This window comes from Clavelina lepadiformis, chromosome 1 (assembly GCF_947623445.1).
Source record: "Clavelina lepadiformis chromosome 1, kaClaLepa1.1, whole genome shotgun sequence".
In the NCBI taxonomy this organism is placed as follows: Eukaryota; Metazoa; Chordata; class Ascidiacea; order Aplousobranchia; family Clavelinidae; genus Clavelina; species Clavelina lepadiformis.
Genome location: NC_135240.1, coordinates 14,682,870 through 14,699,029, shown reverse-complemented (window position 1 = coordinate 14,699,029; position 16,160 = coordinate 14,682,870). Strand labels below are relative to the sequence as shown.

General features: G+C 35.5%; 2 protein-coding genes across 3 annotated transcripts; one reads left to right on the top strand and one right to left on the bottom strand.

Annotated features, from left to right (window-relative positions):
- The first annotated feature begins 274 nt into the window (after window positions 1–274).
- On the top strand, window positions 275–11,388 carry LOC143470159 (ubiquitin carboxyl-terminal hydrolase 22-like). 2 transcript variants are annotated; one of them, XM_076968137.1, is made up of 13 exons: window positions 275–537; window positions 1,936–2,073; window positions 3,375–3,469; window positions 3,635–3,761; window positions 5,256–5,334; window positions 7,374–7,495; window positions 7,610–7,711; window positions 7,848–8,002; window positions 8,084–8,352; window positions 8,620–8,755; window positions 9,043–9,190; window positions 10,592–10,719; window positions 11,124–11,388. In XM_076968137.1, exons 2-13 carry the CDS (start codon window positions 1,957–1,959, stop codon window positions 11,314–11,316), a joined length of 1,671 nt encoding a protein of 556 aa, XP_076824252.1. In that variant the 5' UTR covers window positions 275–537; window positions 1,936–1,956; the 3' UTR covers window positions 11,317–11,388. The 2 variants fall into 2 exon arrangements, with proteins under 2 accessions (XP_076824252.1, XP_076824336.1); XM_076968221.1 differs by lacking the exon at window positions 275–537 and having other exon boundaries at window positions 1,926–2,073; window positions 3,335–3,469.
- On the bottom strand, window positions 11,387–14,197 carry LOC143470274 (uncharacterized). The gene is made up of 3 exons (XM_076968339.1): window positions 14,016–14,197; window positions 13,866–13,923; window positions 11,387–11,898 (listed from the first exon to the last, which is right to left on the bottom strand). Exons 1-3 carry the CDS (start codon window positions 14,125–14,127, stop codon window positions 11,712–11,714), a joined length of 357 nt encoding a protein of 118 aa, XP_076824454.1. The 5' UTR covers window positions 14,128–14,197; the 3' UTR covers window positions 11,387–11,711.
- Between the last annotated feature and the right edge of the window lie 1,963 nt (window positions 14,198–16,160).

Below are 16,160 nucleotides of genomic sequence, written 5' to 3'. Positions count from 1 at the left end.
TAATAATGCAGCATGAACACTCAAACTTTTGGTTGTCAAAAGTGCAAAAGTGTGCACGATATTAGAGACTCATCAATCGATAGACCAGCTGTTTGACCTGTTCAACTACAAGTTATAACTATACAACACCAACCATTGGTCATAATTTGCTTACAGGTCTGTGACAAATGATTCGTATCCTAATAGCAATCCAAAATAAACTATGTATTTTTAATGGAAACGCTGTATCAGTGTCCATTACCACCATTTTCTAGCGCATCATTTGGCAGGAGATCACTGTTTGGCAGTGAACGGTATCATCCTATTCAGTCAGACAGTCACTGAATACCGCTCACAGAACCTTCAGTCTTGCTTCTGCACCCCTGAGATCTCTGCAAAAAATGCCATACTCGGCAGTCAAGTTAACCACCACGCCACCGCATTGCTTCCTTCCCCTTGTCTAAAAGGAGAATCCAAACCCCATCAACCTGCACGACCTTAATATGAATTTAAACGGTAACACTACTATCATGGATAAAAACACCTGGTGAAAGGGGTAAGCTACAAAATTTTAAAAGCCTTAAAGTTTACGGACATACTATTTACAATATATATGAAATGTTGCTCCCACTGTTTCCTTTGGATGTGATATATATACAATACCTGACATATTCAAACCTGGTTACTATTTTCTACGCTTCGGGTGAAATCAAAACTAATGCAACTATTTTATGAATTGTTTTGGAGCTAGAAATACGACACTTGCTGATTATCACTAAGCCCTTGAAAAGTAAACAATTTTATAGTCCCAAACCCTTGGTTTATTCAAAACAACTTTCATAGTATTTGTTCACAACAGTGATCCATAAAAGACTATCTTTGCCTACGTATCTGAGAACTTGGCAATCACCAAGTTACTGTGCAAAAAGCTTTTTGCAGCCTTTTTTGCTAAATAGGTTGCCAACGGATTGAGTGACATTATGTTGGTAAAATCTGACGTGTCCTATCCTTTTCAGTTGATGCATAGAACCAGTACCAAGAGCCAAAACAGTAGAAAATCAGAAGTTTAGTTTAGTTTTATTAATCAGAAGTAGATACTACAACCATACAAAATTTTTTATTGATGCCGTTTAAAAGCTGTTGACAAATTTTCAAATATCGCCAAAAGTATTTCTGTAATGTTTTTAACATCACCGGTTATTGCGACGCTTCAGTTATCGAAGGGTGAACAAATTGATAGCTTTATGCATTGTTATTCATCGAAAATTTGAATTGGTTAAACTAGACATTTCGAAGTTTATTTACAGAAGTAGACATTGCTTATAATGTGTGAGAGTTGCTTTATTATGTCATACTTGAGGCATTTTCAGAAATCCTCCTCGTGTTACGCTTTCTAGTTTCTTTTCTTATCTTGTTTCACACTTCAGGCTTTCTTGCATCACTTCTAGTTGTCTGTCTCATGTTGCCCTCTTTGCTTTCGCACCTATTATCTCTTTTTTATCTTGCGCTATCCCTTCTCTCGAGTATTCTCAATATAAGCAAGTGTTACTGTCTCTCTTTTTCTCGTTTCATTTGGCTTTTTTTCTCCTTCTCTTGCCTTTGCATTTCAATGTGCTAATTATCTTTAATTGTATTTATTAGCCCAGCCCCCTTTATGACAGTTCAGGTGATTTCGAAAACCGTTTTCTATTGCAGTTAGGGTAAAACATGGACGCTGATAGCAAAAAAAGTAAGAAATTTTAATTTCTAAGAAGTTACACAGGTCAACTGAAGATCAAAACCAATGGGGCGAATCTATATTCTGCCCCACTATAATTTACAACTGTAAGGGTGAGCCACACAGTTGTAAATTATATAATCAGACTACAGGAAAATAGAAAAGAATTTGTCACCTGTGATTTTACATTTATAGATACTAAAATAGATCAGTAGATTTTTGTCGACTGATGGTCTGGTGGACCTGTGTTTACAATTGCGATGTCCAACAATGTAGCCTGCTCACACATAGCAACATTTAAAGAGGATCATGGTTTGGAGCCTTTTCTAATTACCCAGAAGTGGCTTGTGCATTGCAGCACTCATGAAGCTAGACAGGCAAGTTAGTCATTATCGGTAACGCCTGGTATGTTACCTGGTAGGTATTGATCATTATTATTGTATGACCATTGTTAATGACAATGACAATTTTAAGGTAACAAGTAAACAAGGTCTCCTTTAGATTATACAGTAGTCGCCGATTATAAGATCCACCTCCGGTCCAGGAGATATGGATCCTATAAGCGGAGGATTCAGTAAACGGCGAATCTACTTTTGGTCTCCACATTACTCAAATAAGCTCAGTGTGCATGGTTGTTAATCATGTAATGTATATGAACATCGGAAATAACGCAAAAAAACACAAAAGTAACACATAAACCACTCAATGCTTGTTTTCAAAGCATACTCACACAACCTACAGTGTCTATTGCATCACATTGGCTCACTTGTCAGAGCCGACAAGGTGAATAGAGACGTTACAACGGTGCTCGGACAATTCAACCCACAGACGATTCAACCCAGGACAGTTCAACCCAGGACCTTTCAACCTAGAACGATTCAACTCACGGACGATTCAACCCGCCGACGATTCAACCTACGGACAATTCAACCTACGGACCTTTAAACCCATGGACTATTTAACCCGTTTACAAATACGTCTACGCAGTTTGCTATCAGGCGTTTGTTATAGTACTCTATATCAGAATTGAAATGCTTTCATTAGCCCATACAGACTAGCCTACTGAGACAGAATACAATGACCACCCATTACATCTTGGATAGCCTAACCATGCTAGATTATGCAATGCCAGTACAGCAATATAATACACCTATACCACTGGTTACAAGTCCACACTGCCACAAGAATCCTCTGTTCGTCAGTCAGTTGATTCGTCGGTGGGTTGAATGGTCCTGGGTTGAATCGTCCATGGGTTGAATCATCCGTGGGTTTAAAGGTCCGTGGGTTGGAAGGTCCTGGGTTTAATTGTCCGTGGGTTGAATAGTCCGTGGGTTGAATCGTCCTGGGCTGAGTGGTCCTGGGTTGAATCGTCTGCGGGTTGAATCGACCTAGAACCGTTATAACAGCTGGGGGAAAGCATTTTACTAGGTTTTTTACTACATTTTAGCATTTTTCTATGTGGCCAGATGTTGGGAGTGGACCCTGTCTCTTTGATAGCACTAGGCTAGCTGTTATTATTATTTCATGTGTATGAAATGATTATACCATTTATTGGCTAGACAGCGATTTGCACTACTGTAGCTGTGTTCATTTTCAATTTACATTGCGCAGTTTGGATTAGTATTAGATTCTTTTCAGGTTATCAGCTGCAAGTACATTAGCTATTTTCTTTATTCAGGTGAGAGCAAGATCATGTGTTTGTCGTGTTTGCCACACGTATTCTGGACGTTTGCATACCTGTTTGCATTGCATATATTTTGGCTGCTATGAAAAGTAAGATTCATATGTTTTTTACATAAAACATAATTTGTAAAGTGTAACTGTAAATATATAAAATTTGACATACAGAGTCTAATTTAAGTAGTTTATGTGGATAAATGGATGGTTCATAAATGCTTACTTAAGACTTGCAGTTGTCGTAATGCTATGCTTTTGCAGTAAACATATTCATCGACATGCACAGGACAGCGGCCATTTTCTTGCCATGGATTTAAGTTATGGGCAGACTTACTGTTTCCTCTGCCATGAAAATGTTTATGATAAAGAAGTTGAAGAAATAGCACAGGTTGTTAAAGATGAATACTTTGTGACAAGCAAAAACAAATTTTGACCATAACTTCATTTTCCATAACATAGTTATTTCCCTACATAGCTCTGTATCGAATTTTGAAATTCTTTGGGTCTGCCAAACTTCAAGACCTAGGTTTCGGAATATAGGGATTTTCTAATTCACGACTTTGATGTGTTGTTTTTGTGGAAAAGCATATTGCAAACACAGATAACTGTGGAGCTTTTCTGCATTTTGTGATTGATAAACATCGCAGGTATGAAGTGACGTCAGATAAAAAAAACAATCGTTGTAAACACTACAAATGCAGTTAAGCCTTAACCTGTTAAGGGCATAAGTAAAACAGTATGTTGTTTATTGCACTTACAATGTTTCATTTTTTGAAGACTAGCAACAGCATTGAATGAGTTGGCTGTTATAAATTGGTCTTAATCGCAAAGCTAAAGGCGTGCCTACACTGTTATTTGTAACAGCATGCTAAACAACACACGTGACGCGATCACTTGCATAACATGTTTCTTAATAACTAGCCAAATGTTGGTAACAATATATGAAAAAAAAAACAGTTTATTGAAAAGTTGTATTACTGGTAATTGTGAAACCTGATTCTACTACCATACCTTTTTACAAAATTTTTTTTTGTAACGAATGCATTGAGTTTGCTTGGTGTTCACAATAAAAAGGCAGCTAATTCAGATCTCACACACTGCAAAGCGAAGAAGGCCATGCATTCCAAATTCTAGCATGCAGATTGATCACAATCAGCCAAAATATCAGTTAGTTATAGCTAAATAAATTAATGAAAACCAGGGTGCATGTATAGTATACTTTTTATGAACGTATTGCAATCGCAGAGCTTGAAAGCTGAACATATTTAATATTTTCGGATGTTTCATTGCAAGTTAAAAATGCTCCTTGGAAAAGTTTAACTCTTGAAACAAAAAGTGGGGTCTGTGGCATACGATTTCTGGGTCTTCTGCACATACCTGGCAGACCCATACGTGATACCTATTTTTCCGAATACCCGTCCCATTGTTGCTTTTACTAATTAATTATTAAAAGTAGGTTGTATAAGGTTTATTATGTAGTGCATAATTAGTGAAAACCCAATACTTTTGTTTTGCATGACTTGTATAATATATACTGGTTAAATGTCTCACTACTGATAGAGCTCTTTGTTGTTTCATTCTGCTTATAACTCCTTGCTTTTCTTCACGGTACATGTTTCACTTTGACTTGCAATAAAGTAAATGCAATTAAACACAAAAATTTTGCATATGTATAAGAGATAGGCTATGTGAATATTTGGTGATGGATGTAACACCAACCATTCAGGAAAAAAATGGTTTGCATCTTAAACGTTTAAAAATAGCTGAAGTCATAATTTGGGTTGATCAACAGTGTATTAACCAGATGACATTGATATCCAATTATGGAAATTGTTTGTATTGCTAGCTTTTGTCTGATAATGATGATATGATAATATTTCAGAAAGAGTGGAAGAAGGTTTGCAGATTCAATGGGTGGTGTGAAAGTTTGCTACCCACACTGCCCTATTGGGAACCTACAGGTAAATGCTTTCTATTTATATTGTTAACTTTCAATTATTTTTAAAGAAAAATTTTATAATAGATCGATTTAATTTGCAAGAAACAGTAATAAATTGTAAGCAACTTTTCTCTTTTGTTTGCAATTTGTATCATATGTTTTGTTTTTGGTTGTGCTAATTTTGAATGTGATGTGCATAAAATTGACAGGATTTTGTCCCAACTTTGGAGATAGTTTTATTGCTGTCAGTCTATGATAGTTACAGGGAACTTTGGCTTATAACCAACTTAGGGTTTGATGAATTGATAAGTTTCACTTTATAGATTAGTCCCAAACATGGAGTGTTTCTAGTTGGGAAACAGTGGGTCAGCCGCTCTCCCTGAGCAAATTTTTTCAAAATTGTTGTCGTTTCAATTTGTTTAAAACTTTGTGAACGTAATGAGCAGAAGACCATCCTGCTGCAACAAGGAATGGGCTTGATTTGATTTATCTTGGTAATACATCAACTGTAAATGAACTCACTTGATTTTATTGTCTTAAATTCTACGCTACACTGGGTTTGTATAAAGCGCCAACTCATATTTTAGTATATCAACATCAAGAACTATGGAGCATACAGGGTTGTCAACTTTAGTTATCATAATCAGTTGCACGTGCGATCACTAAATTTTACATATATTTATAGCTTATGTTTTTCAAGTAGATTATGATGACAACTGCTATTCGTTGTTGTATAAAAGGTAACAAAAGCTGTTGTTTGTCTGTTGTTAACCTGCTACCATATCACTATATAAGAGTGAGTCAGATGAAAGAATGTTGTGCCAGAAATCCCTTGGAAATTATGTTTTGAAAGATTGCAGTGAATTGGGATTTTTGTTGAATTAAAATGTTTAAATACAGTATATACACTTGTCGAGTTTAACAGACACTTGTCGGTCTCAAAGTATGTGACTGTTGATACATATTGAGAATGTATGAGAAGGCATATTTAAGTATTTAAGCTGACCTTAGTTACCTGTATTTATTTTTTTATGACATTGCCACATCATTCTGCATGCAGTTAAGAATGCTTCCTTAGAAAAATATATTACCATAGTCCGTAGATGAAAATCTTGTGAAAAAAATTGTCAAAATGTCTGAACTAGTTTTTGTTAAACTATTACGCAAGCTCTGTTGTGCCAGAAATAACGAGAAAAAACCTATAAAAATGTTTAGGGTAAATGTCGCTTAAAAATGCAGTACAGTATTTCAAAATATTAGACTCGAAGAATTTTGGCAGCACTGGCAATGCTAAACAGCTTTAGATTTTTAGCAAAAACATAATCTAGACCAAATTGGTAGTGAAACTTAAATTGTGCAGGAGTTTGTTTTGTTCAAAAAGGAATAATGAGAACAAGTAGTGATGCGAGTTTAAGCTTGTCTTTCAACAGTGTACTTAAATTCATGATTGCAATATGCCCTGACCTGGCCACATTGTTACCTTTTTTTTAGCTTTACCAATTGCTGAACCATGTTTCAGTTGTATTAAAACAAATAAACATCCTATCTACATGCATTCTATAATTGGTGAGCTTTGCATTTCACTGAAAGAAAGGTGGCAAATGAGGATTATTACAGTAATGTTAACATTACTGCACTCGAATGAAGCCAAGATTGAAAGTGGCTATTGCAAATTTTATGGTATACATGAAAACTGTTTCTCAGTGCTTTGTTAAGATGTAAATGTTTCGATTTTAATTTATGTTTGAAATGCACACGGTGACTTTTCCATTGTATTCTATTCTGTCTTGTTTTATCTTTCATAATTGCAAAGAAAACTCAAACTTTTTATGCAATGATTAATAAATTTGTGTTAATCTTGCTAATATTGTGACGTCCGTCTTTGAAAACTAGCTGTGCCCTCACGCAAACTTAAAAACAAAAAGTCAAGTTACCAGTATCTCCAACCATCAGTTCCTTTCAAAATGAGTACCATATGCTTATAATCGAAAATTTCATTCTATTATGTTGTCTCAGTTTGATGCAGTGTAACCTGGATTGTATACTGATATATTTTAAAAGGCATGGAACTTGAATATCTTCGTCTCAACCCAAAGCGACGTAAAATTGCTGCAGACAGTTATGTTGGATTGCGTGGACTAGTCAATTTAGGAAACACTTGTTTTATGAACTGTATATTACAGGTGCTTGTCTAGATTTAAAGCTTAAGGTTTCAAATATCGTAAGCAATATGTCAGTATATTCTTACGTCAATATTTTGTCTATTTTACTGTTTATTTATTTAATTTTATAAACAGGCATTTGTTCATACACCTATGCTAAGGGACTATTTTCTTGCTGAGAGACATGAATGCGACAAAGAGAGGTGTTTAGTTTGTGAAATGACTCATCTTTTTCAGGTAGGTATTTTACTCTGGTTCTAAACAAACTAGCGACCTGTTGATGTATATAGTTTGCAACATTTGAAGTTGTCGGATGAATTGAGTTAGAAATAGGTTGGGTTATCTGGGTATAACGTGTAATGAATTAATGTAGAAATTTTATGCTGGTGAGCGTACAGCATATGTGCCATTTAAACTGCTACACCTTGTATGGACCAACGCTCGCCATTTAGCTGGCTATGAACAACAGGATGCTCATGAATTCTTAATTGCAGCTCTTGACTTACTCCATCAACACTTAAGTTCAAGGTTTTTGGTGTTATTTTGATTGTTCGGATACTATGTTAGAAAATATTTCCACATGACTATAAATATTACTTACTTTCACAGTGAGTCAACAAATGATAATAACAAACTCATCAGTGGTCGTCCATCTCTGTCTCGAAGCTCATCAGAGAACCTCATAATAAACAATTTGCATGAATCAGTAAATGAGCCTGATGTCAATGATGATGACAGCAGCAGCAGTGGAAATCCCTGTGACTGCATTATAGACCAGATATTCACTGGTGGTTGGCAGTCTGATGTAACATGCCAAAGATGTGGAGGTGTATCCACTACGATTGACCCGTTTTGGGATATTTCTCTTGACTTACCAGGTAACACTATAAATGCATTACACATGATATTTAATATTACTGTAATTATAGTATTGCAAAGAATTATAATCTTCATAAACTACACGTTAAAGTAATATTTAATATAAAGGATTATTTTATGAAGTATCATGTGTGTTAGAATTGTTATTGTCGTTAAATAGAGTAAACGTTAAATATTGCAGTTTAGAGATTTTTAGTTCAATTTTGCATGAAAACGTTAAGAAAATATTGCACCTGTCAAGTTGTCTTGCTAATCCTTTGTTTCAGGTTCAATGTCAAGCCCTTGGCACTGCATGTCACCTACACAGACGTCTGCGCCAGGGATGGTCTCACAAGTTAGTGGCGGTAATCAGATAAATGGGTCAGAGCAAAGGCCCATGTCCCTCAAAGATTGCTTGAACAGGTAAGCAGTTTACATTCATCATTTCATTAAATCAGTACAAAGCTATGTTCTATGTTTCAATCCTATTTGCAACAGACCAGCTCTGCTTAGCAAGGCGCTAATAGACAAAAGCATTGTAAGGCTTAATTAGTTTAAAATCCCTCTTGAAGCGGAATTAATTAATTTTTAAAAGGATAAAAGCTACTATCATTTTCAACATTATTGTAATGTTATATTTTCATGCCATTGTAAATTCATTGAATTGTATGAGCTTGGCCTGGTTGCTTGTTATTTCTTTTGGTCATCAGATTTACAAGACCAGAGCATCTGGGAAGTGCTGCAAAAATTAAATGTAGTCGTTGTCACAGTTACCAAGAATCTACTAAGCAGCTTACCTTAAATAAACTTCCAATTGTATGTTGTTTCCATTTAAAGCGCTTTGAGCATACTAACAAGGTAAGTGTTTTTGTTAAATCTTAAGCCATGAATCTAATCTAAGCAAAACCAGCTAAAAGTTTGGTTACTGTTCTTTAACACTGACTATTGACAGGTTCTACAGTATTGCCCTTGTTTTACTCCTGGGCAAAGCGTTAAGGACCTTTGTTCTACCTAGTGCAAAAGCAGTGTGAAAGTAAAAGCAAAAAAATAATGATAACTTCAGTAGTAAGTGCTTGAGTCGTAAGGAATTGCAACAGAGTAGAACATCATGACTAAACACGTGGCTCCAGCCAATCGCTCTGCTTTTGTGAAAGTCGCGTTACATTAATTTCAAAGATGTCCCTAAATTGAACCAGAAAAATAAATAAATGATTTCAATACTCTCAGTTGTTATAACGAACTTTGGGTTGGGTGCTGTAGTACCTTAACCAGTGTTTTCATAAAGTTTTTATCCATAGGAAAGTCAGATGTGTGTTTTTATATTTTATTTGGAAGTTCATTAGTCATTACTAACTTTCAACCATTATAGCCTTTGTCCTTTTTTATTTACCGGTACTTGCATAATGCTAGCAAGTAGGAAGTTTAAGTACATGATTTCTGTGTTAATAACATCGCGTGTATTATTATTTTTGCCACATATTATTTTTGTTTAAGTTATGTGAGTACATGTGTGGATAACACTGTTGTGGGCAAACGCTTTTTTACTTAGCATTGGACAAACAAAGGGAAACAAGCAATACAAATTAGCATAAGACTAACTCTGTAAACTAAATATGGTTACTTTCATGCAATAGATTTGTAGACGTTGCAAATTTTTGACCAAAAAAGGCCTTGGTAAGCCTATCCTATGCTTAACGAAGACCGCACTTATAGCGCCCACTTATGGTCCCAGTATGCGCTTTTTTGGCTATGTAACTTTTATCAAGAACAAAGGAATGGACATTGTGGCTGTAACTTTGCAGATGTCTTCAGCCATTTATTGCGTATTCAATATTTTATTTTATCTGACACTAAGTTTCAAGCACATTTATTATAATAAAACTTTTTTACATATTGCTAGTTTCTTAATTTATCAAAACACAAGTTTGCTTTAAACGTAAGTTCTCGTGTTTTGCTGTAACATTAGAAAGCTTCATCTTATGATGACCTCTCTTCTTGCTAACAACAGTTGCGTAAGAACGCATCTTTTCAATGACTTTATTAAAAGTATTACCGTATTCTAAAAGCGTATTTGTCCATTAGTTCTGCCAAATGCTACGAATTTGATACAGTTCTTTGCTATCGAGTTTCACATGTGACTTACGTCATGTTGAATTACCAGCCACAACTAGCCAGTTATTCGAAAGAGGTGTAGTACTTGCATATGATATCATTGTGTCACAACTATAATCGACATGGGAAGCTACATTTACTTTCCAGGCTCGCCGAAAAATACCAACGTATATATCTTTTCCTATGGATTTGGACTTGAGTCCGTTTATGGCGTCGCGTAGAAGCGTTAATACTCGCGATGAAACTTCTTTTGATGAAGCTTTGCGGGAAAATAAGTACTTACTTAGACTCGAATATGAACGTATTGGAGATTTTTTGCTTTCTTGTTAATTAGTACACTTTGGAACAGTTTAAGTGGACAACAGATGCCATGTAGCTACAATTACAATGATTTTTACAATAAAATATTTATTTTTTACATGAAATACTTACTGTAGTTTTGGAGTGTACATCGCTCCTTCATTAGAGCAAATTTAGAATTAATTTAATCCATGAAGAACAAAACAAGACTCTGTTTTGCCTTAGCATTTTATCTTGTTCAAATTTGCCCTAATGAAGGATAGATGTACACTCTGAAACTGAAGTCGGCATTTCATGTTTCATTTTAAACTTGCCTGCTTTCATCGTCACATTTGCAACTACATGGTTTCTTGTACTGTAATAATCGCTTATTTTGTAGATACTCCCTGTTTGCAGTTGTCAACCATTTGGGTTCATTGCAAAGCGGCCATTACTCGGTGTATGTGAGACAGCATCGCGATCAATGGTTTCAGTGCAACGACTCGACTATACTCAAGGCCAGCAAAACTGAAGTTTTGCAGTCTGAAGCCTACCTTTTGTTCTATCATAAGCAATATTTAGAATATGATTAACGTATTATATACCTTACTTTGTGTGGCTTCAAGTTCATGCATTCCTTTTTCAATACAAGCAGAGTAATAATACTTTTTATGCTTTATTTATTGTACAACCAACTTAATGGGACATAGCAAAAGGAAAACAAAAGTGCTACAAATGTAGCAAGGTGGTTTAGCAGCAACTTTTGGTCAGTGAATGTGCAAACTACATGCATTGCAAACAGTTAATCAATACCTGGAGTTTGCCTATATGTTTAATTATATTGTAAAGAGCGTAAAATTATCAACGAAGCATGACATAAAAACAAAGAATGTATCAAAGGAAACTATACAAGAAACACAAAGCAAAACGTAACACTGACCACCCTATTTCACAAATATTTACTCAAGTTTACAATTCCATTGTCACATTATCTTTCCGGATTATTATTAGATGAATGTCTTGATCGGTTGTGTGAATCTATGCTCGATACCGGTGATGAGCGACCATCATTACTGGATTCTGAGAGATGGCGAACTCGGGATAAGATATTTCCATTATCATTTGTTGCAGTGGTTTCAGTGCGTTTAATTTCTTCTTGTGATTGAAGCGATACACTACAAACAATAGAGAATATAAAATTGTTTTCGATAACATAATGATGGGGGAAAGTTAAATTTCCGTTACAGGCTTGTAACTTTTGAGCCCGCAATAGTTATAAAAACAACTCGACTAAGAGTTCTCAACCACGCCATAGACACCCACATTGTAGGAAAACAAAATTAGCTCGTAAACGACATCAAAATTTTTATTTTGAGTCGTTATAAAGCGTTTTTCAAGCGTAAAAAAGACAGTTTTTGTCCGCACATTTTGGGCGAGGTGAAAGAAACGTAGGGATTTTAGGACAAACTTTTTGCCCGGCTCCTCTCCAACGCAATCTTAAATAGTCTACGCCACTAATTAAAACATCTTCGTATCAAACAAAATCACTCTTACTTTGTGTTGAACATAAAGAACACAAACAGCAACAACATCGTCAACAGCAAATTTTAATCAGAGATGGCTGTATGTGTTCCACAAAAACTGTCATTTTTTTTGTAGCACGTCAGGTATATGAGATATTCTTATTTTTCTGTTTTAAAATTTGACCTACAATAACTTGGGAAATACGGACTTTACCAAGCATTGTAATTCAGCTTTGACATTTCACAAGGCATTCCATATGTGGCTGAACTGACAATGATAAGAAATATCTGATAAAAAGCATGCATTTACTATAAAAAAGTTATTTATTTAATAGTTAAAGGCGTATGTGATCTGCTAAAGGTCTTCGATTTTCGTTAGTTTTTGTTGTTTGTAGCATTGTTTCATAGGAACGTGGAAGTAGCAATCAGTTTTTTCAGAGCTATGTGTGCATTAGTTTGATTGCTGTGTAGTGTATATATATACATAAAAATAGCCCAGACGTTTTGTTATGTTTGTGGTAGTTGAGTAGATCTGAGAAAACTGCAACGGAGCAATAGGCTCCTTATCAAACATGTACTTTTTCTTCAAGAGGTTTGAGTAATTGGCTGAACAAAAGAACATCAGCAATGTTTTTTTGCTGTTCATATGAGATGAGGGAAACCTAAAGACCACTTTCAAGATTGTTACTTATGCCTTAAAAATGAAAAAGGCTATTTCTCAAATCTAGGCTCAGCACGGAAACTTGTTCCACATAAGGCATCAATATCTGTACCACTTTTACTTCAATATTGTCTTGACGCTGATACTTATGAAGTTAAAGACGGTGGTGCTGAAGGAAGTATTTCAGGTCTGGGCGCTTGAACATCTTCCAGGTTTGATCCAGAAGAAATTTCATATAACAACGTGTCATATCAGATATTTGTGAAAAACAAGTTTAATCGTTATTGGTTTAAAACTATTCGAAATTCTGGATTCAAACAAAGTTGTTCCAAATTATTCTGGAATAGTAAATTATTATATTTTGCACATCCCTACCACTGTTATTATTTTGTGGCATCTGTTAGCGATTCATTAGTATAAAAACACTGTCTGAAATGGCACTTACTCTTCTGTGTAGCAAACGACAAAGGCCATGTACAAGCAGGGAGTTTGATAAAGCAAATGGTTATTTAACAAGCAAAATGTAACATTGAAACAACTACAGGCCCAACGCAACACCAGCTTCATTTATCAAAAAAATAGGTGGGTTATATGGCGTTAAAAATTGTTTTATGCGGCATTTCACTGTAAATTGCAAGGCAGCTGTTCGTATGAATTTGAGAATATGTTTTGTTTCGAGGTGTATTTTGAGACGTGAAGTGGCAAAATTGTTGCGCTCGGGGTTGACAATCGCCAGAATTTCAAACCAAGCTTTCAAAAGCCCCACCGCCCCTGGACAGGTTGATGTATATACCATGAAACGTACCATTGCTAGTACAAAACAAGTTAGTGCGTACCATTTCAAAATATTCTGCGGATGCCCTTAAGCACTTCTCGCAGTTTGTGGCGAAATAAAATAATAGAACAAGAGTTTAATTACAGTGAAGTTAAGTGGGAACTTTAACTAATAAGCTTTTACCCATCATGTCCAACGAATGTAAACTTCTCCATAATGCTACCCAACCAGGATCGTTTGCCTACAGAATAAAGTAAGTTTAGATTTTTGTAAAATAAACAGCTGCCCTAATATTAGTGTGCATTTTAAACATATGTAAATGAGTTGACTAACCTGTTTCGGGATTATCTCTGCATGAATCTTGCTGATTTTTCATGGTTTCTGCTTCATCCAGATGACAGGCATGAGTTGCAACGTAAGCATTTATACTTGGTACACAAGACATTTTAAAATTACGGTAGTTTTTTCCTCAATACTTAGTTTAGCATCTATTTAAAAACGAAGAAGATATTGTATTTTACAATTGATTGTAAACACTTGCATTTTAAAGAAATGCACATTATGGTTGGTACACATTTTATGTTTTTAGGCCACAAACCTTTCACCAGAAAAATTCTGATTTTACTATAGTTCTGTAAGAATGAAACTTGAAATCCATCATGAACTAACAAACTGATTTACTGACGTAAAAATAACCTAAGTATCTATCACAACTCAGAATTCTAACTTAATTGTTTTCTGGATGTGGTCAACGTTCAAAGAATCAATTTACCAAGCAGTGTTTTCTTTAAGCACAATGTAAGGTAATTTCACACGTTTACAAAATAAGAGTGATTATGTGGTATCTCACTAAAATCATGAAACGAAGAAAATAGGCCTAGTTGGAAAACACCGTTTTCTATGTCAGTCTGTTTAGCTCCTTCAGCCTTTCAGGGTTATAGTGTGTTAACGGTTTAACCAAAAGTAGGTCACGCTGTCCGTTGTTAAATGCTGTCAATATTTCACCAGAAACTATTGTGCGTTAGAAGCCATTTTTAGAGCTTCTCAATTTCTTGATAAGTTAACGTAAATCTTAACATAGCAACAAACCTATTTTCGGTTAAACAGTCACTTTTATTGTTTTTTAAGGAGTTAACGGGTACCGAAATGGTCTCTCAAAATTTATGCTTTTGCAAAAACTGACGGTCTCCTAACATTTCTTAGCGATCGCCCAAGTCAAACTTGAAAAACACTGGACACTCTCGTTGTTAAAGATACCTGAACAGTACAGCCCGGTCCTACTACCAACTTTACATTACGTGCTTGTAAATGTCTGTTTTGTCGTTATTGTGTTCGACTTGTAAAACCACTCGTCACCCCGACTAGTGACCACTTTTCAAACCACGCTTAGCAACGCACTTTCTGGATACCTACTTACAGTGAAATACCGCAGCTTGGTAGGCTTGAACAGATCGTTGGCTAACTACGAGAAACACAAAAAACATCCTGGTCACGATGTTAACATGAACTTGTTAATGATTGTAGTATAATCAACATATCTATCATCAAAGGGAAGTGAGTATTTCACAAGTCGCTCATGCAGCGCGTTATTAAAGATAGGCAGTTAAGTTAGGAGAATGGGCCTGCTAACTTGATTTTAGTTGTTTAGGGTTTAACTGGAGTTCGATTATATGGTACATTTGGATAAATAATTATTAACAATAGGCTGTGTGACCTACTTCGCTTTAAGTGCAAAAATGGCCACATACTAATTTGCTTCAAAACCTGCCCTCACGCAAAAAAGCGTCTATTAAAATTTCCTCTTACTGTTTTAACCTATACTTCCAGCAGCATACTGTTAAAGCGTAATTTATGGAATAGGTACAAGTTGCAGGCCTACCATTACTAGACAAGTATTTTTAGACTGTAGGCATTATAGGCTACATTTTCCCAGCAAAAATCCTATCCTATGTTAAAATCCATTTTCGCAAGATGACCGAGCTTGGAGACTTCACACTAAACTAAACTATCAACCTAAATCCTTACAACCGATTTCAAGATTTGAAAGAAACCTTTGAGTACCCTTTCTCCCTGCCAAAGCTAGCTCAGTAACTCCCATTCCCTATTTTTCATATAGCCAGGTACGAACAAAATTAATCGGGTCTAGTCCAGAATTGCACAACCAAATGACGCCACAATTTGAGTAGCTGGGGCCTAGTATACAAATTCATCCTTTGGTTGCGCACTTTACACTAGCCTAAAGCAAAATATTGCATACCTCTACCATACTTGCTAACTGTCGACATACAGTATTGGTGGATGCTAGCCTACTAACTGACTAAGTCAGTATATTTTTTCGAACTTCTTGAAGACGTTCAAGACAATCAAATTTTGCAATAAATTAATTTCGCCTAAATAAGCAAAACAACTCGCCCTTGTTCTGAATGCATTATCGCAACTTCGAGATCTTAAACGAGCAAGCAATGAAGTTTGAAAACC